Raw genomic sequence first — 26,325 nt, 5'->3', positions numbered from 1 at the left:
TTGAGAAAAGAAGGAAGTAACGAATTTCCGTATATTTCGATCACTTACTGTGATCCTCTTCAAGCGGAATACGACATCTTTTGGAAACTGAGAATAAAATGAAAAGTATACATATTTTCCAAGTTTATTTGACCAGAAGAACCTTGTACTGAAAAGTTACAAATGAAAAAGGACAATAGAGTAGTCTCACTGAAACAAGGACAAGAGCAAATGTCCTTCCCAATCAACTGCTGTTCACACAAAAGCTATGTAAATGATGTCAGTCTTACAATATCAAGTTGGAAATGAGAAGAGAAAAGAAAATATTGGCCATGAGATCAATTAAAACTGTCACCAAAGTCATTATAATCAGTAAATTCCAAAAAAGAATCTGTTGGCTAGTACAGATATGAAAACTTTGGGGTTGTACTGAACAATTACAAAAACATCTTTTTGTATGTATAATGGCATTGCAATCTCACTGGGAGGTTAGGAAATCACCAGCATTAAAATGTACAATAAACATGGCATAGAGAAATGGGAGGGGGAGGTTGCAATGTAGTACATTGGTAAGGTTCCCTGCAGTAACATTCAATTGGCGACAATGTCTGCACAAATGGACAACTAGTATGTCCCTGCTTGACCTAATCTTCAATACATTTACAGTTCAACACATACTGTTGGTACTAATCATGAAGCATGTGTGACACGTTGCAACCTTCTCAAAGGTTAGCAACCATGTATTTACATGCTAGATTGGAGGCGCAAATTCCTACACAATGGCCCTTGACACTCTATTGGCAATGCTGCATCCATACATAGTTAAGCTGGCAGTTTATGTGGCCTGAAATGCTTTGAATATCACAAAAATGGAAACGACTCCGTCCGCTTGGCTGAAACCCTTCCATTTTCACGATAATCTTCAAAACTACAGCAGGATCATTGGGGAAGGGGGGAGGTTATCGGACACTAGTGAAATCTATCATCGGTATATACTGCAAAGCAATATCTTTCCTCCATACAATCGCTCATGTAAATAAAAGCGTGATGCTTAAGAGTACATTTTGTATTATTACAGTTGTGTGGTTCATTAAACATAGTACCCTGAATACATGAGCTATGGGAATATCCATCAAGAGAAAAGCTGAAATCCTAAGAAAGGAGTTTGCATATGATATAATGCCTGGATGCCTAAAATATGAAAACATATTTCATGTGCATATATTGGCTTTTCAGAACCCACATTACCTTCAATAAATGCTCTTCTGATGACAACTTAAGAGCAAACTCGCTTAAGTGTCCCCAAGCGTACAAGTGTATAAAAGTATGCTAGATACTAGGACTTGAAAATAAGTCAGAACTTCCAAGTTCACATTCAGAATCCCCACCCGTTGTTCAGATTGAAATAACCTATTTTGTACTAGGATAAAGGAAAGGACTAACAAATGACACAATCGTTCATACAAAATTGAAGGAGGAAATGAAGGAACATGACAACAGACAGGGCCATTCCTGGTGTGGGCTTATGTGCTCTTCATGAAGCACATTACTTAAGGATCAACAGAAATAAGTTCCACGTCAAATATGAGGACAGAATTCGGGGGGATCAGGCCGGGGAAACCTCGAGATCCATAAGCGTAATCAGGGGAGCAAGTCAACTTGGCTTGCTGTCCAACAGACATCTGAAAACAATAAAAACATAATTCAAATCATCCATTACACTAGCACAATGTGCCTATGGCAGTGTGATTATAATTGGACTATATTAATCTTAATGAATGAGAAGACCGATAACATGTGCCTCCTTGTCATGGCCTTACAAAATGAATGTCATAAGAGAATCATCTCTTTGCTGCCCATCTTCAAAAGCTATAAATACCCTCACCACCATATAATACCTTTAACTATATTTCCTTCACATTCATGCAAAATTCTGATTTGACAACTGACAACTGCACACCTCCCTCATGCTACAATAAATGGGCACATAAAAAAGGACCCACACTAATAAAACACAGGCAAGTCCAAAGTTAAGATCTAGAGATGGGTCTGTGGCTTTTCAGTCAGTGAAACTTGGGGCAACACTGGTGATTAACAAATGAGCTTTGGGTTGTATTATGACTAACTGGGCTTATGTGGTCTTCATGGTTACACAAGAATTTCATTCCGATCCATTCCACACCAAGAATAGAGAAACCAGGATATTACTACCACACAATGACCTCTTAAATTTACAACAAGTAGACCAAGATGCTTATTCGTCACTAACACCTATGGGTAAAAATACATCACTACTACACTTTTGCTCAAACCTTTTATACATAATTCTACCCTATCCTGGTGGCCAACAAAAATTACACCTTGCATCAACCTATCATTACCTGTGCCAAGCCTTCATCCCACCCTCGAATAACTTCTCCTTGACCAATTGGGAATTTAAACGGCTTCCCACGATCTCGTGAAGAATCAAACTTTTTGCCACTCGTCAATGTACCTGTAGAAATAATGGTACATTAAAAGAAAATGTACTTAATTCAAAACATTAATATCAATGGAAATCACATTAAAATTAAGTTCTAGGTGTTTGTCACAAATTTGTGGTATTAGAACTTCTTGGTAAAGAAAACGAAGACAAATACCATGACATGGTCTTGTCATATCCTCACTACCAACAGTGGGCAAGAAAGTAACCTTTACTAAAATGTATACATTCAAATACATCATGAGAAAAGTTTTAACAGCTACCACTACTGCAAACTGCATCCTTTTTGGTGAACTTACAAAGTCTAATTTTCCAAATACAGAAACAATTGCTACTCACCTGTGTAATGGACAACGACCGTTTGGCCTGGCTTAGGAAACGTCACACCTGTGGGTGTAAAGAAGACACAAATCGATTAATTTCTAAAGCAAATCAAAATATATTTTATTCTCATCTATATCAGAAGGCACTACTGTGTAAAACACCTGGGCCAAACAATACAAGCCTCAATATTTCTTCAACCACTACTTGATAAGTACCGGCAATCTTAAAATTGCACCATCCTAACTCCCTGGCATTTTAAACACAAAAAAAAAAAATAAATAAATAAAAAAAAAAAAAAAATAAATAAATTAATATATGTATAAAACCCTGTGTTAGGGGAAAAGAATACTGCCACCAAATGTTCCCTGTAGCACCAAAGGGGACATTCATGAAAAGTGTCTGGGAGTTTTCTGTCCAGAACCCTAAGGTTTGAACCTTTTAATGTGCATGGATGTGATACAGATGAAAGTAATTGGAGCGTGTCTAGAGAGATATCAAATACAGCATTTAGGAAGAAAGTCGAGCACAAGTACACATGGGAGAGAGTGGTAGATAGGGCATTAATGAATTACACAGTGGTATCCAGGAGTATAGTAGGAAGAGTTAAGGATGTACATGTTCTAAGGGGAGAGATTGGGGGAATATCAGACTTTTTTTTTTTTTTGGAAGGTGGATAAATAGAGAATGAGGAAAAGGACAGAAGGTAGGGAGGTGCTTGAAGTAAAATGCTTGAATGAGAAAGAAAAAGAGTACAAGAAGCTGAGAGGAGTGGGAGGGAGTGAAGGAGGAATGTGGACGATTCAAGGAGGGAGTTGCACAGGATGTGTAGAACAAGGAGGATGGGAGGAAATAGAAAGAAGGGTAGCTAGTGGTGGGATGAAGAAGCATAGAAGGTTGTAGAAGAGAAGCCTTCACAGATTAGTTATGAAATAAGACGAGAGAATCATACAAGGTACAAAGAGAAGTAAAGCATAATATAAAGGAGGCAAAGAGGAGAACAGATGTGAAATGTGGTATGAGTATGACAAGAAATTTTGAAAGTAATAAAAAGATGTTTTGGATAGAAATTGAGAGAGGAAGAGGAGGCTATCAAGTAGAGAATTAAAGGCAAAAGGTGCAGATGGAGAGATGATAATGGAAGAGATGGCAGTTAGAGGAAGATGGGCAGAATATTTCAGGAAGTTGTTACAAGTGAAGGAGGATAGGGAGGTAAAAGATAGATAGTTTCAATGGGAAGCAAAGAAAATGAGTGATGAGTGACCATAATGGAGAAATATGGAATGATGAGGTTGAAGGCAATTGTTAAGATGATGAGAGCAGGTAAGGCATATGGATTGGATGGGTGTCAAGCAGAATGGAAAAAAATGAAGGTACAGTGATGGTGGACTGGGTGGTAAGGTTATTTAATGTTTGTTCAAGAGGATAGTGTCTGTACAGTTCTACTTTACAAGGGAAAGGAGGACAAGTGCGAGTGTAGTTTCAGAGGGATCAGTTTGTTAAGTGTAGTTGGGAAGGCTTATGGGAGGGTTTTGATTGAGAGGATTTGGAGAGGAAGAGAGGGAGTAATTGCTGAGGAACAGTGTGGGTTTAGGACAGGTAGGTTATGTTGCCTTGGCTGTTCAATTTATACAAGGATGGGGTGGTGTGAGAGGTAAACACAAGGGTAATGGACCAGGGAATGGAGATTGTTAAAGAAAATGGAGAACAGTGGGAGAAGCCAGTTGTTGTTTGCTGGCAACACTGCACTTGTGTTGATCAGAGGGATTGAGGAAGTTAGTGGCAGAGTTTGGGGAGTGTGCAGAAGAAGGAAGTTGAAGATAAATGGGAGTTAAAGTAAGGTGATAGGGTGTACAAGGGGAGAAAGTGGCAGCAGACAAAGTGAGTACTAAGGGAGAGAGGCTGGAGGAAGTGGATATTTTTAGATACTTGGGTGCGAATGTGGTGGGAAGGGGAGTGGAGGTACAATTTAGATTGAGAAGCAAGGAAATACCTTGTGGGATTAAAAAGTCTAATGAGAAATAGACATTTGAAAATGGATGCTAAATGATTATATGGAGTGACTGTGCTGACAGCACTGTATGGTGTAGAAAAATGGAACAAGACAGGAAAAGAGGAGTTTGAATGTGTTTGAGCCTGAGAAATATGTTAGGGGTTACTAGGCTGGATACAGTGAGAGACAAGGCGAGAAGGAGAATGGGCGTGGAAAGGGAGTTGGGAGATAGGGTCGATGAAAGAGCTTTGGGATAGTTTGGACACATGGAAAGAATGAGAGAAGCACAATTAGTAAAAGAGGTGTGGAATGCAGAGGTAGGAGTAAACATGATGGATGGATGGGGTAAAAGGGGCATTGGGAAAGAGGGGAATGTCTATTGAGGAAGGGAGAAGACAGAAGATTGGGGTGATGGAGAATGGTTATGTATGGATGATGCTGTGATGCATGAAAGGGACTGGGTGGGGGATGGGTGGTGAGGGAGTGTGAAAATTAACTTGACGCAGCCCAAAGGGATTTCTCCCCATCTTCTCTTTTTCTGCATGAGGGGATGGAGAGGGGGGTTGCCGATTAAATGAAGCAACCTTGCTGTGGATTTGCTGTGTCTTGCGACACTGCTTCCGACAGAGGGGAGTGGGCAATATGCAGGGATGACCCGTTATCCAGGAGCCAAGATAAGAGTGAAGAGGGGGGTGATTGGGAGTGGAGTATGTGGGGTGGAATGGAGTTCATGACTTTTTTTTGTTACCTTCCATATAAGGAGGAGGAGAACGGAAAAAAAAAAAGTATATGTATATACATTAATATATATATAATCAAATTATTCAACACAAATATTGAGTTCAACAAGAAAGCACAATCAGATACAACAGACAAATGGTTTTTATAGTCTAGACATCCTTCAGTCCACACAAAAGACCTGACTGTAAAAACAAAAAGTAATCACAAGAAGATATATAGCAAGCACTGGTTTAAGAAGTACTAACCATAGTATACAAACAAGTGACTGCCTTCACAACATGGAGAGGGGAAGAGAGAATAAAAAAGGTACAAGTTCAACAGGATACACTAAAACCACCCCCGATAAACATCTACACAAATTCTTGCTATACAATAGAATATGAAATGATAGGTACAGAAATACACAAAATCCTTCAATCCTATCATCACATAATATGCACCATGAAGTAGGAGTGTGCAGCCCTAGGTACAGAACTCGCTGTATTAGAACCAAAGATTAAGAAGTTGAAGAATCATGAGGTAGGCCTAATGTTGTTGAAATGTATCAATGAACAATGTAATGATGCAATAGATAAAAAATATAAGAGGTATGAACCACAGAAGGAAATGAGGATAACTGGTGGAGGGAGGGAGGGAGGGAGGGAGAGGAGCCGATACTGAAAAAATGTCCATGTGGCTACAATACCCCCGAAGGGATCCCGAAACTTAACACCTGTGTCAATGACAAATGTGGTGGCTAAAATGTGCGAGAATGATACCTTTGAGTTTGTTACAAGTTCAACTCTTATCTTTTCTAATTGTACTGTAATGTGGTCTGTCAAGTTCTTAGTTTCTTGTACGAAAATTAATGTAAGGTATGCTTGCATAAAAATTCCTACCACTCTGCAAGTTTATGTTTATATTAACGTATTTTTGCACTGTAGTATGTTTAAGTGTGCAGGCAAGTCCAATTTGTTGTGTATTAGTACATTTGCTATGAAAAAAGGTAGTTATTACAGTGGAGATGCATATGTGTATGGAATGGGTTATATGTATTTTGGATGAAAGTGGGCCAGAGTTTTATCAATGTTGCTGGCTTGTAGGAACTGTGAGGGCAGATGTATGCTGCTCTTCTTGACAGAACAAAATGAGTACAGGATGGTGAGAGATGAGGTGTTGAGAGAGTGTTGGGCCTGTTCCAGACGCCAGGTTTTGGACCACAACCCTGGTAATTCTTATTTTTCTCGACCACTATGCACTGTGCCTTCTGGGATTTGCCATCCTTTTATAGTGTCAGGGCTCCCCTTGAAGGTATGGACTTAAAGATACACTCGAGAAACCAAAACCCTTCCCAATGAGCAGAACATAAGGATGTTTGGCTCACTGCACTAAACCCACCATTGACACCACATCATACATTGTTACAATCTACATTATCATATGCATACATTAGTTTTGATGGACACCAAGATCTAAGGCAAAATATAAATGACAGTCTTTGCAAAATTATCTAAAATATTATGTCAGGTACAAGAATCAAGATAAAAATAGGTAACCATACAAAAATAATTGAACAGCTTAGAAAGTGATATAGCTAAGCTGGAACAATACATTAATTCAAATCTATGTATGACTGGAAATAACAGATATACACAATTTTGGAACATCTGTTCAATACATACATACATATACCAAGGCTTTTTTCCCCTTACCAGGGGGGTAGCCAAAAAGGACAAGGCACAAAAACATTCCCACCCATTTCATCCCCGAAAACACTCCACACCCCTCCACCCTCCCTCCCATCTTAGCACCTCCTAGATGACAGGTCATCCCTGCACCCTGTCCACTGCCCTGGGTCAGAAGCAGTGTCGCAGGACACAGCACATCCACAGCAAGGCCGCTTCATTAAATCGGTGACCCCCCCTCTCCGTCCCCCCATATAAAGGAGAGGACGGGGAGAAATCCCTTCGGGCTGCGTCAAAATTTTTGCTCACACACACTACCTCACCCCCATTCCCCCGTCCAATCCACCTCATGCATCACAACATTTTCCATATACAACCATTCTCCATTCACCTCTGTCTTCTGTCCTCTCCCGTCCTTCCTCAACAGACATTCCCCTCTTCCCCAAAGCCCCCTTCACCCCATCCATCCATCTCATCCTAGGACGTCGCCTCATGTTCACTCCCTCCACATCTGCCTTCCATACCTCCTTTACTAGTCTTTCTTCACTCATTATTTCCATATGTCCAAACCATCCTAATACTCTTTCATCCATCCTATCTCCCAGCTCCCTTTCCACCCCTGTTCTCATGTTCCATGTTTCTGCTCCATACAGTGCTGTTGGCACAATCACTCCTTCATACAGTCTCCTCTTAGCATCCATTCCCAGATTCCTATTCCTCATTACACTTTTTAAACCACCAAGGCATTTACTCGCTTCTCTCAATCTACATTCTACCTCCACCTTTTCCTGCCACATTTGCACCCAAATATCTAAAACTATCCACTTCCTCCAGTTGCTCTCCCTTAATGCTCACTTCCAGATTACTGCCACTTTCACCCCTTGTACATCTCATCACCTTACTTTTACCCACATTTATCTTCAGCTTTCTTCTATCACACACTCTCCCAAACTCTGTCACCAGCTTCCTCAATCCCTCCTCTGATCCTGCCACAAGCGCAGTGTCGTCTGCAAACAACAGCTGGCTCACCTCCCACTTTTCTCCATTTTTCTTAACCATCTCCAATCCCTGACCCACTACCCTTGCATTCACCTCTCGCACCACCCCATTCATGTATAAGTTGAACAGCCAGGGTGACATAACGCATCCATGACGAAGTCCCACCTTTACCTCAAACCACTCACTCTCTCCATTTCTAATCCTGACACAAGCTCTACTACTCTCATAAAAACTCTTGACAGCTCCCAGAAGCTTTCCTCCTATCCCGTATATCCGCATAACCTCCCACAGTGCCTTTCTGTCTACCCTGTCGTAAACCTTTTCCAGATCCATAAAGGCCCAGAAAACATCCTTCCCCTTACCTATAGCTTTCTCACATATCTGTCTTACCACAAAAATCTGATCTACACAACCTCTACCTGTCCTAAACCCACACTGTTCCTCACCAATTACTCCCTCTGTTCCTCTCCTAATCCTCTCAATCAAGATCCTCCCATAAGCCTTCCCAACTACACTTAACAAGCTAATCCCTCTGAAACTACTACATTCACACTTGTCCCCCTTTCCCTTGTAAAGTGGAACTATACACGCACTCCTCCAGTCCTCTGGCACTCTACCTTCTCTCCAGCAAACATTAAATAACCTCACCAACCAGTCCACCATCACTATACCTCCTTTTTTGAGACATTCTGCATGGCATCCATCCAGACCAGGTGCCTTACCTGCTTTCATCATCTTAACTGCTGCCTTCACTTCATCCTTCCTTATTTCTCCTCCATTTTCCTCACTCATCACTCTCATTTTCTTAGCAACTCCCAAAAATATTCTGCCCATCTTCCCCTTACTGCCTTCTCCTCCATTATCATCTCTCCATCTGCACCTTTTACCTTTTCTTATCTACTTGATTTGTCTCCTCTTCCTCTCTTAATTTCTTTCCAAAACATCTTTTTATTACTTTAAAAATTTTCTGTCATACTCTTACCCCATTTTACATCTGCTCTCCTCTTTGCCTCCTTTACCTTTTTCTTTACTTTTCTTTTCTTTTCCCTGTATGTCTCATATGAATCTGTTTTCCCTAAAAAAGCGTAGACTCAGAGGTGACTTGATACAGGTCTTTAAGATTTTAAAGGGAATTGACAACATCAAAAGTGACAACATTTTCACATTGAATGAGAATCAGACAAGAAACAATGGTCTCAAACTGTCCGGAAATAGATTCAATTTGGAAGTAGGTAGAAACAACTTTGCCAACCGTGTAGTTAATGAATGGAATAAAGTTCCTGCACAGGTAGTGCAATGTAGTTAGTTCGAAGCTTTAAGAATCATTTAGATAAACACCTAAGCAAGATGCTGTAATGATTATAATTAATTTTATATTTGTTTTTGTTTCGTTATCATTTGTCTGTTTGATTTTCATTTATTATTAGTTATATGTCAATTTATCATTATTTACTATTTACTTGTTTGTTTATTATTTAATTATACGTATGCATTTATGTATTTTATTTGTTATTTACATTATTATAGTTTTTATTTATTATTTTATTATTATTATGATTTTTTTTTGCATCCGACCTAGATATGGACCAAAAGGTCTCCTGTCGGCATGCTCCGCCTTTGTAATCCTTTGTAAATATGACTCCCTCGTCCTAATTTGTAACCAATCTGTGAAAGCTCGCTTCTTCTCTTCTATAACCTTCTTCATTTCCTCATCCCACCATTCACTACCCTTCCTTCTATTTCCTCCTGACCTTCTTGTTCCACACACCATCCTTGCACACTTTGTGACTCCCTCCTTGAACCATCCCCATTCCTCCTCCACACCTACCTCCACTCCTCCTTCAGCTTCCTCTTGTACTCCTTCTCCTTTTCCTCTTTGTTTAGAGAGTTCACTCTAAGCACCTCCCTACCTTTTGTCCCTTTCCTCTTCCTCCATCTGTCCTCCACTCTCAACTTACCTTCCACCAGAAAATGATCTGATATTCCCCCACCCTCTCCCCTTAGCACATGTACATCCCTAACTCTTCCTATCATAATCCTATTTACCACTACATAGTCCATTAAAGCTCTATCTACCACCTTTCCCTCCACCACCCTCTCCCATGTGTACTTATGCTTGACTTTCTTCCGAAACACTGTATTTGCTATCATCAACTCTCTTTCTAGACACATTTCCACCATCAACTCTCCACTACGATTCTTTCCTGGAACACCACATTTCCCTACCACTCCATCAATTGGCTCCTTTCCTACCCTAGCATTAAGGTCTCCCAGTACTATTACATTTACACTTCTCCCTAAACCCTCTATGCACTCATTTAAATCTATCTGTTCAAGTGTTCATTATTCTTTAAAAATATATTTGACCACAAAATTTTCTATCCTTCAATGTTTAACAAGTTATAATCTTTCATAATTATCTTGTACTAATTTTATGGGGCTTTCCCTCATGTCCAATTTACATAAAACACTGGGTTATGACATGACCTTTGGAACCAATTAACAATGCATGGTGTGGCATCACATGAAAAACAACACAAGAACTGTTAACTTGTGTAATCCAGCACCCAGTTACTGAAAATTGCTAATCAATCCTTTGTCCCTGTTCTACCATAAAAGAAAAATGGCCCTGATGCAGCCAAAACAAAGAAGGCCCAGAAGGCCCCAATACCTTGGCCATACTTGCAGCAACACAGTATTTCTTCCTTGAGCAACTTATGGGCAAATTCAGTGGCTCTTGCCCACTACTTGGGGGCCATAAGTCTCTTGTAAAAGAGATCTGGGGCAACAGATTAGTTAGCTGATCTATTACAGAAGATCTACAGTTCCTAGGTAACTGGCAACAGCCCATGGACTGAACTGTTAAGTCCTTTTCAAGAAATGTTGTGTTATCTGGCTGGGGCTAAGGCAAGGCTATGCAGGATGTGTTCAGTGTCTTTGACACATCTGGAGCAGTTTGTTTCTGAAGTTTGGCCTATTCTCTGTTAGTGTCACTTTTGCTTCCCTTGAGAGGGATTTTTCTGTAAGACTAATGTCTGGAGAGGTTTCCAGTAGTAGAGCTTTGTGGTTGGTTTTAAAATGCTGGTTTTGTGATCCAAGTAGTTTTGTATGGAAGTCCTGTAAGTGGTAAGTTTTGATGTTTGAGTAGTATGCTACCCATGTGATTTTTGTTGTTGCTGCTTTCAGTTGGTTGTGCTTGTGTAATGACAAGAGATGTGTGGGTAGGATTGAGGGCTCTTACACAGAACTGAGCCCATCAATTTATGTGTTCAGTAAGGGAAAGGTGAATTTGGGTGTGGTTCCAAGAACTGTTACAGACCAATTCATTTTCTTCTTTTCACCAAACCCATGATTGCTACTAATCTGGGTATATTAATTTTCTTGTTGGTTCTTCAGTATTAGCTTTTTTCAATTCTTCTCCAATGAAAGGATATGGCAGTTCTATTTTACTATTGAACGTTTCCTTGATTCATGGTCATTTGGGGTGAGGAAAATTACTAAAGAATATTGAGGAAGGTTCCATTCTATTTCGCCTGAGATACTACTCTAGTTTAAGTAAGTATGGATGCTCTTAGCAGCTGTGCCCTGTTGTCATTTGGTCATCTGCACATGCAAGTACTTTTGTGTTATGCTTTGGATCTAGTGTGGGGAAATCATTTGCAATGAGGTTGAATAATGTTTGAGAAACTCCACTGTAGTAATTTGGTCCCAGATACATGGCTATCTTAGGGTACTGTCTGGCAAAATTTTTAAAAATTTTTAGTCATTGTTGTAGATGCTAGCTTCAACAAGTTTTTTGATAGCATGTCTGGAAACCATCAAACTTCATACTGACAGTTGCCACCATGAAAGTTAATTCTTGTGGAGCTTCTTACTAAATCCTTTAACACTTATTATGTGATGTTCAAGAACAGCATACTGGTGGAGTGGCCCTTTCTAAATCCATGAAAATTACAAAATATTTAGTTTATCATTCTGATGTCGTTGGGTAAATTCTTAATCAATACTTCTCAAAAAGATTTTTGAAAGGAAGATGCACGAGGACAATTTTTAAAGGATAAAATGCCAGGATGGAAGGCAGTGACCAGTGGAGTTCCACAGGGTTAGGTGCTAGCACCTGTAATGTTCCTTATCCAAGATGGAAGGCACAACAATTTATGCCAACATATTTGAAGATGATTCAATGATCATGGGCAAAAAATTAGGTATATTGTTGCAAAAAGATTGACACAATAATGAAATGGAGTTATGAATGGAAAACTAATTTCAATACAAAAAAATGCCAAATATTGAAAATGGGCAATAGCTCAAGAAAGCTATCTGAACTATTCCTTGCGAAGCAAATCCATTACAAAGACAAGAAAACGATTTGGGAGTGTTGATAAATGACACGTCACCACCTGACTTAACATAAAATTGTAGGAGAGACATGTCCTGTGCAGAACATTAAAGTAGCTTTCCACTACATGGATAAAAATGACAAAAAAATTGTTGAAACCATGACTGGAACGTGTCAATGGTAAGGTCCCTGAAGTGTGAAAAATATAAGATCTAGAGGATACAAAGGTCTGCAAACAAACAGGTTCCCAGTCTGGCAGATAAACCATATGAAGAGACCGAGAGCATTGGATCTGCCAACATTGAAATATCAAAGGTCACTGATGGAGGTAGACTACATTGATAGAGATCTCTGATTTGGGATGGGAGGGCTGTATGAAGTCATGAAAGCAACTTAAGAAATAAATATCTGAAGTGTGTAAAGCAAATTAAGAAATAAATATCTGAAGTATGCAAAAGCAAATTAAGAAATATCTGATGTAAAGATATATATTTTTCTATAAAGAAGCATAAATATTTGGAATAGCTTAAAAGGCAATATTCAGGTTTAAATCTAAGTATAACTTGAGTACAAGGACACACAGTCCAAGTTTGAACCATACATGAATTTTAAAGCTATGATAACTGGATAGGAGACAAGAACCCACATTGTTCCTTTTCTGTATACTACAATTGGGTAAAACAATTAGTCAAAATGTTCAGTGTATACTGGGCAGTGAAAAATTACATTTTCTGTCTTTTGTGTATACATCCAGATAATTTTTTGGAAGGTAAGTTGAGTGTGGAGGATATATTGAGAAAGTGGGAAAAGAGAGAAGGTAAGGATGTGCTTAAGAGTAAACTGCTAAAACGAGAAAAACAAGGAGTACAAGAAGCTGAGAAAAGAATGGGAGGGAGTGAAGGAAGAATGGGGATGTTTCAAAAGGTGTGCAAAGATGTATGGGAACAAGGAGGATTAGAGGAAATAGAAGGGTAGAATGTGGTGGAATGATAAAGCAAAGAAGGTTCTAATAGAGATGAATCAGGCATTCACAGATTGGTTGCAAAATAGGATGAGAGAATCATATGAGAAGTATAAAGAAAAAATATAAGAAGTAAAGCAAAAGATAAAGGAGGCAAAAAGGAGAGCCAATGTGAAAAGGGGTAAGAGTATGACAGAAAATGTTGAAAGTAATAAAAAGAGGTTTTGTAAGGAAATTAAGAGGGGGAGGGGGGCAAATCAAGTAGAGAAGAAAAAGTTAAAGGTGCAGATGGAGAGATGATAATGGAAGAGACAGCAGTAAGAGGAAGAGGTGCAGAGTACTTCAAGGAGTTGTTAAATGTGAAGGAGGAGAGGAAATGAAAGGCAAGCCCAAGAAAATGATAGTGATGAATGTGAGGAAAATGGAGGAGAAATAAGAAAAGACGAGTTGAAAGCAGTTACTAAAATGATGAAAGCAGGTAAGGTACCTGGGTTGGATGGGTGTCATGCTGTGCCTAAAAAAAAAGGGAGGTACAGTGATGGTGGCCTGGCTGATGAGGTGGTTTAATGTTTGTCTAAAAGAGTAGCATGCCCAAGGACTTGAGTGCCTGTATATATACACTTTACATGGGAAAAGGGGGCAACTGTGAGTAGTAGTTTCAGAGGGATCAGTTTGTCAGGTGTAGTTGGTAAGGCTTACGTTTGAAAGGCTTAGGAGAAGAACAGAGGGAGTATCTGGTGAGAAACACTGTGGGTTTAGGACAGGTAAGGGTTGCGTTGATCAGATTTTTGTGGTAAGGCAAATACATGAGAAAGCTTTAGGAATAGGTATGTTTTTTGGGCAGAAAGTAACTGTGGGAGGTATTGCAGATATATGGGATAGGAGGAAAGCTGCTGAGAGCAGTCAAGAGTTTTTACAGGAGTAAAGCCTGTGTTAAATTTAGATGGAGAGAGAGAGTGATTTGAAGTAAAGGTGGGACTTCGCCAGGGGTGTGTCATGTTGCCACGGCTGTTCAATTTATACATGGATGGTGCAAGAGGTAAATGCAAGGGTGAGCCATGGACTAGAGATGTTAAGGAAAATGGATAGAGGTGGGAGATAAGCCAGTTGTTGTTTGCTGATGACACTGCACTTATAGCAGGATCAGGAGACTATGGAAGTTTGCGATTCAGTTTGGGAACGTGTGTGAAAGAAGTTGATGATAAATGTGGGTAAAGTAAGGTGATGAGATGTACAAGGGGAGAGGATGGAAGCAAATTGGAAGAGAATATTAAGGGAGAGAGACTGGAGGAAGTGGATAGCTTTAGATGCTTGGGGCTTAATATGGTGGGAAAGAGTGGAGGTGGAGTTAAAATGTAGATTGAGAGAAGCAAGTAAATTTCTTGGGGGATTAAAGATCATAATGAGAAATAGGCATTTGGGGATGGATGCTAAGAGGAGATTGTATGAAGGAGTGATTGTGCCGACTGCATTTTATGGGGCAGAAACAGAACATATGAGAGGAAGAGTTTAAGTGTGTTTATGATAAAAGCCTAAGAAGTATTGATAGGAGTTACTAGGCTGGATAGAGTGAGAAATGAGGTGAGGAGGAGAGCGGGGGTGGAAGGGGAGTTAAGAGATAGGGTTGATGAGAGTATTGCGATGGTTTGGACACATGGAAAGAACAAGCGAAGAAAGATTTGTAAAAGAAGTGTAGATGGGAGGTGTGGATGGAGTGAACATGAAGGAACAACCAAGGATAAGATGGGTGGGGTGAAAGGGGAATTGGGAAAGAGAAGTGAAAAGACAGATGATAGAGGAGAGTGGAGTACGGTTGTGTATGGATGATGCTGTGATGCATGGAAAGGAGTGGGTTAAGGGAGTATGTGTGAATGATATTTTGATGCAGCCCAAAAGGATCCCCCCCCCCCAGTCTTCTATCTGCATGAGGGGACGGAGAGAGAGGGGGGGGGGTGTTGCCGATTAAATGAAGCGGCCTTGCTGCGTTGTTTCTGGCCCAGGACAGTGGGCGAGATGGAGGGATAACCAGTCATCCAGGAGCCAAGAAAACAGGGAGGGAGAGGTGGTGAATGGGAGTGGAGTATGTGAGGATGAAATGGGTAGTATATTTATGCCTTTGACTACAACCCTTGTAAGGGGGGGAAAAGCCATTGGTACGTGTGTACATATGATGTATATAACCAGGTCAATAGTGTTAATATTCCATGCCATTCTTGTGTCTTTGGAATATCATCTCTGGATTTATATTGGGGACCGAGTTGAGGTGTGGGTTGATTTAGCAAGTAACATCTTAAAAGTTGGCTTTCTCTAATGTGTATTTCTGCAAGTGTTGTAGAGATGAGGCCAAATTTTGGATTAAGCAACATCCTACAGGCATGAATTTCCTAAGATAGAGAAAGGGAGGAGGAGAGAAGGAGAGAGGGTAGGAAAAGGAGATAGGATGGAGGAGAGATGGGGAGAAGAAATAGGGAGAAGATATAGAGGGGGAGGAGGTGAAGAGATGGAGATGGGGAAGGAGAGACTGGTTCACACCAAAGAAACAGAGTGAGGTGGTAATTGCGAGACAGAAAGGGTAGTAGGAAATGATAGGAAAGCCTGGAGAGGCTTTGTGGCCGACACAGTTGTGCCCAAGGCATGAAGCAGAAAGAGAAATGGAGGATTTGTTGAAGTGAGATCAGCATTCTTCTTTGAGTGGAGATTAGTCTCCAATCATAAAAGAATGCTGTGTGACTAGTTCAAGAGGGTATCGCAAAAGTCTAACCCATTGAGCACATAAAATTTATGCAGTCAATACCTTGCATGAGGGGGGAGGGTGAGGGAGGTGGAAAGAGGTTGAGTGGGAGAGAGGAGTCTGGGAGGGAAAGAAAAGAGGGACAGACAAGACGGGAGGGAGGGAGGGAGAGAAGAGAAGAGGGAAAAAGAACACAGAAAGAAGGGAGAGATTTGAGGGAGAGAGTGGAAAGTGATAAGGAGAGAAGGGAGGTGAAAGGGAAGATGATGAGAGGACAAATATGGAAATAAGTGTGGTGGAAGGGGAGAAGGAGTGTGTTGAGCAACTATTTAAAGTTCTTTTCACTGGAGTATGCTAAATATAGTTGCAGGGAGAGAGAGAGGGAGTGGGAAGGGAGGGAAAAGGGAGAGGGAGAGGGGAGAGAGAGAGAGGGAGAGAGAGAGGGAGAGAGAGAGGGAGAGAGAGAATGAATGGTTGCAGGAACTGATGTTTAAAGTTCCTCTGTAACCTATAAACAAAGGCACAGCCAGGAAGGGTTGGGAAGGCCAAATTATTGTGTTCCCTCCCTTTGATTACAAGGCTGAAATTCCAAAAACTGCCTAGCAACACATGCAACCAGAAAATGTTTCATCTCTAAGCACAGACTATACTAATATATCAATGCAACTTTCTCACTTTGATACGTTTCAACAAATTAGGTTCAGATTTGGATATAATCTATATTAGTAATTGCATTCCCAGATACATTATTTTGCACAAAAGTTTACTGTCCATATATGACAATGTTAAACAAAGCTTTACTCTGAATACAAGCAAACAAGGAAGAGAAAAGAAGAGTTTAAGTGCTTACATCCTCATGCATCATTCTATTAAATTTTGTCTTTATTCAACAAATATAAAAAAATAATCAGGTCTACTGCAATGGGTTCCCCCTTGGAAAAATTAATAATAGTTTAAATGAAAATTTTCATATGCAACTCACGACAGTTAAAATGAAATGTTGGCCTACTAAAGTGTGATATACATGTTGGTAGTTTCTAGAATACAAAAATAGATAAAAAATAAAATAAATAATACACACTTGTATATACATATATATGCACACACACAAATATGATAAATTTCAACACCCTCTACTAGGTGTACTAATTTCATCATCAAAATTCCCTTCAGTGGCACCAGCAAAAATTCAGGAGAAAAATAGTGCTTCAAGGATATCACTTCATTAATCCCAATAACATATATAACCTACAAATGCTCCAATTTTGGTTGTGATGGTTATAAACCTGCTTGCTAAGAGATATTGATTTACACTATATTTACTCTACTGGTATGGCAAGTCTTTCTTACAATATTGCCACCCACATTCCACAGGATATATCAACACCAATGTTACACAATCAACACCAAAAATAGACAACCTATTCAAGTCAATAAGGATTAACTAATAAACGCTTTTGCCAAAATGAACACCTAGAGCCATTAAGCCTAACGTCTCTTCACAGGTTCCTAAGTACCCTAAATCCACGATTTAGTCACTTAGTTTAAGTGAAGATTCTTTGACTTTAGGGCAAAAATAGCAATGATGTTGCACAGATATTTTCTTGCCGAGGAACAAGTAACGAAATATATTTTATATAGTCCACTACCGGGTCTATATCACGACTGAGCACCGACATTTCTACGAGGGAATGCAGATCAATAATTACTTTTTAGAACGTCACTTCACCTTGCCACCCTTCCAATATTCCAAATTTAGGCAATCTAAAAGCAAAACTAGCAAAGTTATATATTCATATCACTAACTAGAAGTCGGTGTAGTCAATCGGCCATGTTCAAGTACACACGCCACCATCTCAGTTTAAGTAGTTCACTCGAGGTAAAGCGAAGGTCGACTTCACTAACGAATGGAAAACTTAACCGGTAAACTTTATATGTGCTATGGTATTTCCCCTCTACTTTGCCTCCCTGGTTACAGCAATAAGTGCATGCATTATTTCTTGCGGAGGAGTGGCCGACCTTGAGGTGACATGCGCCCTCTCTACCTCAGGAATGCAAACGCCATTGCTAACCATAATTCCAGTTTCCTTAAAACCGATTGCGTTCATCGATACTCCATCCCGAACGTTAATCCCAACCAATTCAAGTATTAAAAATCCCTAACCCCTGCGTGAGAATGCTAGTTTCGTCAAGCAGTAGTTTATAACCATATTATTTGACAATTTCCTGTAGAATAAAACCAAAAGTTTTGCGCATAAGACCGGTCCTCCATACCAGAGTAGCCCCATAGGAAAACTAACAAGCTCTAGCACACGTGAAAATATATAATCAAATTCACATTGGCAAACGTTAAGGCGAATGTTAAGCAGTTTATTACACTGACTTACCATCTCCAGGCCTTATAGTTTCGATTTCTACACCCATTTCGAGGAGGTCCCACTATATCTGCAGCAAGGTCCGCTATGTACTGTGACGCTCGATTCACTGCTGGTCTTGGATGCCGGGATTTGCTTTCAAGAAACCTACCCCATTATGTCGGAATATATCCAAAGGGATACCAAGTGCACTATTTTTCGTTCTTTATTGCATTTTATTACGTATGGATTATTCAAGATAATTGACATGGGTTCTGTTCTACATATTTACCGTTAATCGTACGTTGTGCAGGCAAGACCCTCAAGCGAAAATAAAGTTTGAACAATTCTTTAGCATAAGTTGATTGCACGATCTTGCAGGTACTTCCCAGGTAGAAGTCACACGTAAAACAACTCGAGAAGCTACGCCCTAGTCAAGCAATATATGATTTGGCAATAAATCATCCTGGGGGACTATTTTAAACGCTTCCGTTGTTCTTAGTCACGGACAGTTGGTCAATGTCAGTGTGAGTTCGAGAGATAAGGAAAACTGAAGAAATATTTTTGACATTGAGCTGTCAACTCCCGGTCAATAAACGCCTTACTTTAATTATTTCTTAAAGAACATATAGTATTATATTAACGAGCGATTCTGTTCAGGTCAGATTACTGCAGACATTATCATTTATGTAATCATATATCTCGTATTTCGATTTAATGTGCATTTTAATGTTAGTGAATATAGCTTATGCGAACGAAATATTAAAGTATTATCAGAAAATAACGAAAATGGTAAACGTCTGCAGAATAAACTAAACTCGGTCCAGTGCCAAGGACCACCCACGTCAATAGAGTTTTTCTGCACAATTGTTGTCGAAGCTGGAGGAATTCCAAATCAGCACTGGAAACTTTGGCGTCTTCATTTTTTTTTTCAGCTTATAAATTGTCCCCACTCCTGTTTCGGTTAAAACAAATCTAAATGCAACTGATCTTACTAAATATTTAATGTTTTCACATTTGTAAGATGAAAGCAATCTAGTACGTTTCTCAAATATTCAAATGATTTGGTGGTTTCAACGGCGGACCGCGGCCGGAAATTATCACTACAAATACGTCTAGTACCTTCTAGTTGGTTTGCCAAGCAGCGTTTTTTTTTTTTTTTTTTAACAATCATGGCGCGTACAATTTTTATGGTATATTTTTCCTGGACACCACCAGATGGTATTACTTGATAAAAAATCCTCGACGTTTAAAAGGGCTCTTATTTAGACTATTTTTTAAGAAAAATTGGAACCAGGAGTGATGATTTAAAAAAAATCTTTCGTCTATTTGTTTTGAATGCCATTGTAAGTGAACAACAAAGCGAAACTGCAGTTCTAGAATTTTTCTGCTAATTGTACTGAGACCTTTACATATTTTTGTTCGTTTAATGGTGAATGATAATCAATCTGCAAACTGCGGGAATATGTCTTACATATTATTTTCTGGTAGCAGACATGTGATTATATTCAATTTAAGGTGTCTCTTCGCTGTTTGAGGTAGAAACAATCTATTAAGCCGTACTATACTTATGCATTTCTTTGGCTGTAGTTTGTAGGTTAACTACAAACATATAACAATTGACGCCTGGAGAAATCCAAAATATCGCACACAGACTGAAACCATTTCTGAGCATTCGCAAACTCCAATTTTGTTCAGTTTTCAATATTAAGTATTTCAAAAGGGTGGCTGACGCTATATACTACTCTCTTGTCCAACGCCAAATGATTTAATTCAACTGAGACCTGAACCTAAGATTACTGGAGGTTAGTCGAGAAAACGCATAAATCTTTGTTAAATAATATCATTGATTTAGTTGGTATACAGACATGTTGAAGTAACCCACGGGACGAACTGACATAATCACATATTACTTCTTTCGATGCACATGTGCTTGCTTTTAATTGATTAAAATCACCTAACGGGAAACAATGTATATATATATATATATATATATATATATATATATGTATATATGAATATATATATATATATATCAAATATATTTATATATACATATGTATATATATATATACATATGCATATATATATATACATACATGTATATACCTATATACATATATATATATATACATTATATATATCTACATATATATATTCATATATATATATATGTATACATATATATATATATATGTATACATATATATAAAGTACATGTGGAAAGGTTGATAGGACGCCACACGAAAACAATAGTTGCCATATGGTTGTGAAAATTTACCATCCACAGAAACTTAGTCACACACATATACCGGGTTACGTAATATATTTGTTCGTGTTAGGGATATATATTTTGATGATAAGATGTTCATTTTATTTCCTGAGACATTTCCTCACTTAGATATATTACGTAATAAATGCAACAGAAAAGAAACGTTCTCAACTTATCTGACATCTTTAAATAATTTTGCTCTTGCAATATAGACACAGGCTGGGTAACATTAATATTTTTGATATTTTCAAAGGAGAATGTAAATATCATATGAGCTTAGCTTGGTGCGATATTTCTACCATTTCTTACCTTGATCCTCACCCGGTTGACCTTTTCACCTTGGAATAAGAAATAAAAAAATAAGAGAGAGAAATAATGAATTAACAGATAACGAAAGGTAGGGACTGGTAAGTATGCCCTTGGTGGAATTAAGTTATGTCGAAATAATTACTATTTGCTAATGTAAGCACTGTATGTTCAAGAGCTTGTCCAATGCAATTGGCCAAATTCATATAGTACTGGACCTACAGTTTGTTCAATCTAGGCTTAAATTTATCTAAATATAAGAAAATTCCAAGAAATAGTAAAGTGTGGTGAGGAGCCTACGCCAGAAGGCGCGTGGCTACGGCAGAAGCTGTCACCTTTGACCTATTATGGTCTTTAGGGATTGTTGGGGTAAGTTGCAAAGGGTTACCGGTGGGAATCAGAGAGAAGTGCGGGATTCAAACCCACAATTAAGCAACTGCGAGACCAGCACGTTTCCGATCACGACACCAGATGTTTATTGAGCTTTGGAAAATAAAAAAAGTTGATGACTTTTGAATACCCTGCGTGACTGAAAAATTGTGAATGTCCGATGGTTTTGGACCCAAATATTGAAAAGAAAAGATGACTGTTGATGTTCCACAAATAAATTTCCAATGCTAAATAAAATATGTTCCGATAAGATAGCCTTTGGCAGAAAATATGACAAGTGTTCCGCCTCGATACAAGGTCCACTTATCTAATCCATTGCCTTTGACTCCAGATTATAATATATCCGATGATACACGTAGTGTTCTGGTGGTGTGATCTGAAGCATGCTGGTCTCACATTTGCTTAGTTGGGGGTTCGAATCCCGCACTCCTCCGATTCCCAGTAGTGACTGTAGTTAACTGCGGTAAAAATCCTTAAAGAGTGTAGAGCAAAGGTGACGGATTTGACTGCAACTCCTCAGCGTCTCCTGGCGTAGATTCCTCAACTTACCACCTTACACAGTAGAAGCATAATCGATTGTAGAGTTGTTGCTTCGGAGGAATGGTAGTTTTGTTGCTTCGGAGCCACCGCTTGCCACCAGAATCTGGAGGTGTTTTTTCAAATCCCACCGCTGCCACCAGAATGTAGATTTATAGTCTACATTGAGTTTGGAGGCTTTGAGACAAAGTTGTTGTTTGTTTTCTTTAATCTCTACGTCTAGACTGGACAACAAATCAAACCATTCCTCTGAAGAAACAAATCTACATTCTGGAGGCAAGCGGTAGATACGAAGAAGCAACTCTATATTCTGGTGGCAACCGCCAGTGTTTTCCTCGTGAAATTATTTGAGATGTTGTTCAATCTAGACGGATGGATTAAAGAAAACAAACCACAACTTCGTTTGTATCAACGCCTCCAAACTCAATGCAGACTACAAACAAATCTACATAACGATTGATCTAATATAGGTTTTGTATAACCGTAGTATGAGCTAGGCGATCTGTTAACTGAACATTTGAGAAGGTAGCAAGAGAGTCCCCCAGCTTTGCGGGTTATGTCCATAACCACAATATGATTATGAAATTTCAACAATAAATCTACTACAACACCCCCATCTCAAGTCCTGGTGTATCATCAAAATTCAGTGGTGTTCATCTAAGTAGTAAAATGTTTTGGTAAAAGTCTGATTCCAGTCTATGGATCCTCTTTGGAAAGCATATTTGTTGACATTCAATTGTAGTCCACCTGATTTTGCAGTTGAAGGAAATTTGTTCTAATTTGCTTGTGAGCATTACATAACTTCTTTCAGTTCACTGGGTGAGTTATGATGGTACTCAACGTATATTTTCAAATCTTAATCAAAGACCATATAATTACAGGGAAGTGCATAAGTAACATAATTTATATATCAAAGCCCTGGGATACACCTTTTTATGACTGCCTTTCATCGAAACCTTTGTAGTCTTTCATATTAGGAAAGAATTCAATCAAGGTAGGAGGACCGCATAAATCTCAAGTTCCTTTAGCTTCATCAACAACCCTGCATGACCGACCCTATCAAAAGCTTTCGGAAAATCTAAGAAAGCAGCATCTACAGTGCGGAGGGAATATGGTAGGGAGGTTGTGCCGTTCTGAGTATCATTGGTCTTCCGTAGAATGCCCATGTTTAACCACTGCGGTATGATGATGCCTACGTAGGCGTTATGAGGCGCGATTGGGTATACGAGGATTCCGGTGTCGGCGTCCTGATTATATATTCTATTTTTTAGTTCTAAGATGAGTTATCACCGGATGCTGTGAACTGGTTTGATCATTTTCCGTGTTTATTAGTGCTCAAAGTATAAGAGAACGAATAATACAGAAGTGACTTTGTATTCTATAATGCGAGTAGTGTGATGCTGCGCGCGAGAATTTGATTTGTATCGAATTGGTTAAAACCAAATTAATGATCATAAATAAATTCTATTTTTCTTCTAAGGTATTTAGCTGTTTGACAGCAATCTTCTCAATCATTTTACAGGTACATGAAGTCAGACTAGATGGTCTGTAGTTCAAGGGGTCAGTGCGAGGACCTCTTTACAAACTGGAACGATACGAGGTATCTTCCACACAGATAAGTTGGGGAATAACCGAAGTAAGAAGTAGCTCCAAAATGGATACTCACTGTTTTAACAACTATGGATCTACATCGATATGATCCGCACTAGATGCAGTGTCCACATGTTTAAGCTGTTTTGAGGAAGCCAGTGGTATAGATTATATCTATTTTGTTTTGATAGGTTTAGTGGCTCGCTGGATCATGAAGTTAGTGTGATGTGTACACAAGAGCAAAGGATTCAGCTAGGAATTCTGCCAGCTCGTTCTCTTTTGTAACCAACACCCCAACGGATATCTCTAAAGGTTCCACACTTGGTGAACAGGTAAGTCTCAAAATACGTTTTCAACCAAAAAATAAACTTATAAATATCTTGTAAGTTAACAAATATATTAATGAAATTATATTTAGTGAACATTTGATAAGCGAGAATGAATTAGATATAGGTTTACTGTATATAAGCAACAATTATTGGAATAAACATCCTGCAGAGGCAGTTTTAATATTCAATTATATAAACACCTAAGCAATATGCAGTAATGCCTGCCAATTCTTTGATCCTCTTGTTTATTCATTTCTTCATTTAATTATCTATTCTTAACATCTGACCTAGTTATGGACCGAAAGGTCTCTTGGAGGTATGCTCTACCTTTGTAAATCTTTGTAGACACTACCTCAAAGTTCGGCTTTAAGCTTGTGTGCCAAGCAGCACAGTCCGTTTGAATGGCGTAACACAATCGCGATATTACAAGACCATTACAAGGCTATAATTTGGCGATACATGCTGGAACACCTTAAAAAAAAAAAAAAAAAAAAAAAAAAAATCCAGTACAGAAATGGGGCAAGATGATAGAGGGCAGGGATGGGTTTCTGGGGTTTGGTAGTAAGGACGATATGAGGGAATTTGAATAAGTGGGATAAGTGCTCAGAGGCAAGTGAGCTGTTGTATAGGGTAGTCATGCATACACAGTTGTGTTGAGTGGCGTGCGTTTGAGGAATTGCACCAATGCCTGAAAGGCCAGTGAATTTGAATTCTTAGCCTGATCTCTTCCATCTATATGGGGGTGATATGAGAGTCATCTTCGTCAAGCCTAACGCAATCGAGTGTCTAATTATGGGCAACGTCCCTTTTATTCTTCGTAAAACCAGTAATATACTAATGTCCTGGATCAAAACAGGTGACATGTTCAACAAACAACTACTCACATCAGAAAATTCTGAACGTTGTTCTTCATTTCATCACAAATTCAAAACAGAACAACTTCAGAACATTTACATCACTTTACTACAGTGCAGAATCTACCCCCACTGCCCTCCAGGCATCTTAACAAACTTCACGTCAAACACGAACATTGTTACGACATTTAACACCCAAATTTGACTTTACAGAATACTTATCTTCTGCGCCCTACCTATGTACACAAGAAATCGTGTCTCACTTGTATCCTTTGATCAAACATGACTGACACAGGTCGAACGTGAAATGGTATGTGACAGCCTTTTTATTTCTCATAGTATCACCATACAACCGGAGGCAGTGGTATTGTGCAATTACCAGACTTATTAGTGTTTAGTTTTTTTGGGGATAAGTGATTGAGTATTTCTAGTATTCCGTTATACATTGTGCCCAACATCTGTCTGTTTCTACCTCTCACAAGCCTTCACCATGGCACTGTCTTCACACGCAGCTGCAGTCCATCGATCTCTTTTATCGATATAAACATCACGAAGTCATGGGAATAAATTGAAGTAAAAACAATACTTTTTCATAGAAACGCATCAAATTCTGAAATATTTGAGTTAAAGTACACCAGGCTAAAGCCATCATCGAATTAAACATGTACATACACAACACACACACACACACACACACACACACACACACACACACACACACACACACACACACACACACACACACACGCACACACACACACGCAAATAGGTAAGTAAATTAGGTGGTCTTGATAATTGCTCACCTTACACTTGGCCTTGATTTGAATTATTGAATATCTGCCATTTACTTCCATTTTTTGTACGTGGCTCATCTTGATAACAGAATGACGTCATATCGCTTACATCGTCGACTGGAATCGACCGCTTCACACTGGGCCGGGTCTTGTCAAATGATGTGAATTTGAATAGCTAAAAGAAGACTTCGCTTACATTATTCTAGACTTCCCTAAGAAGGTTTCAAGAACGTGTTTAATATTTATATAGGTTTAACTTATCTTACTTCGTCATTCGGTTTCTCAGTGTAATTTGGTATTTGGAGATTCGGAACATGAAAGATCGTAACCAAAGTCATTTCTACTCAAACGAACTCAACAGTTGACAAGAATCAGCACAATGCGAAGTGGGCTGTACCCGTTCGAACGACTCTAGCACAAAAGTTGTAACATACAAAATTTAATGTAGATATATGATGTGGTCTAGTTGGTGCTGAGTTATGCGTTTTTTTGTAGTGTCTATTAAAACGTAAAACAAAACACGAACTTTATTTCCACAAGGGTTTTAAAACTCATCTTCGCAAGGAGAGACCCACAGTAAGTAATTGGTGGTGGCGGTGAAGGTGGTAATTGTAGAATTAATTATAATTATAAAGGTAATAATAATGATAGTGGTTCTAGGAATTATCATAAATTCAATTATAATAGGG

At 39.0% G+C, this 26,325-nt stretch overlaps 1 protein-coding gene across 2 annotated transcripts; it reads right to left on the bottom strand.

Annotated features, from left to right (window-relative positions):
• Window positions 1-106: 106 nt before the first annotated feature.
• Window positions 107-18,708, bottom strand: Fkbp12 (peptidyl-prolyl cis-trans isomerase Fkbp12). 2 transcript variants are annotated; one of them, XM_076197852.1, is made up of 4 exons: window positions 18,598-18,708; window positions 2,801-2,848; window positions 2,361-2,473; window positions 107-1,661 (listed from the first exon to the last, which is right to left on the bottom strand). In XM_076197852.1, the coding sequence occupies exons 1-4, from the start codon at window positions 18,632-18,634 to the stop codon at window positions 1,530-1,532; spliced, it is 330 nt and encodes a 109-aa protein (XP_076053967.1). In that variant the 5' UTR covers window positions 18,635-18,708; the 3' UTR covers window positions 107-1,529. The 2 variants fall into 2 exon arrangements, with proteins under 2 accessions (XP_076053967.1, XP_076053965.1); XM_076197850.1 differs by lacking the exon at window positions 18,598-18,708 and adding an exon at window positions 18,017-18,080.
• Between the last annotated feature and the right edge of the window lie 7,617 nt (window positions 18,709-26,325).

The sequence above is a fragment of the Oratosquilla oratoria genome, chromosome 14 (assembly GCF_046742065.1).
Source record: "Oratosquilla oratoria isolate Oo_2021 chromosome 14, ASM4674206v1, whole genome shotgun sequence".
NCBI lineage: Eukaryota > Metazoa > Arthropoda > Malacostraca > Stomatopoda > Squillidae > Oratosquilla > Oratosquilla oratoria.
The sequence above is the reverse complement of the archived record's forward strand: the minus strand, read 5'-3'. Positions and strand labels throughout refer to the sequence as shown.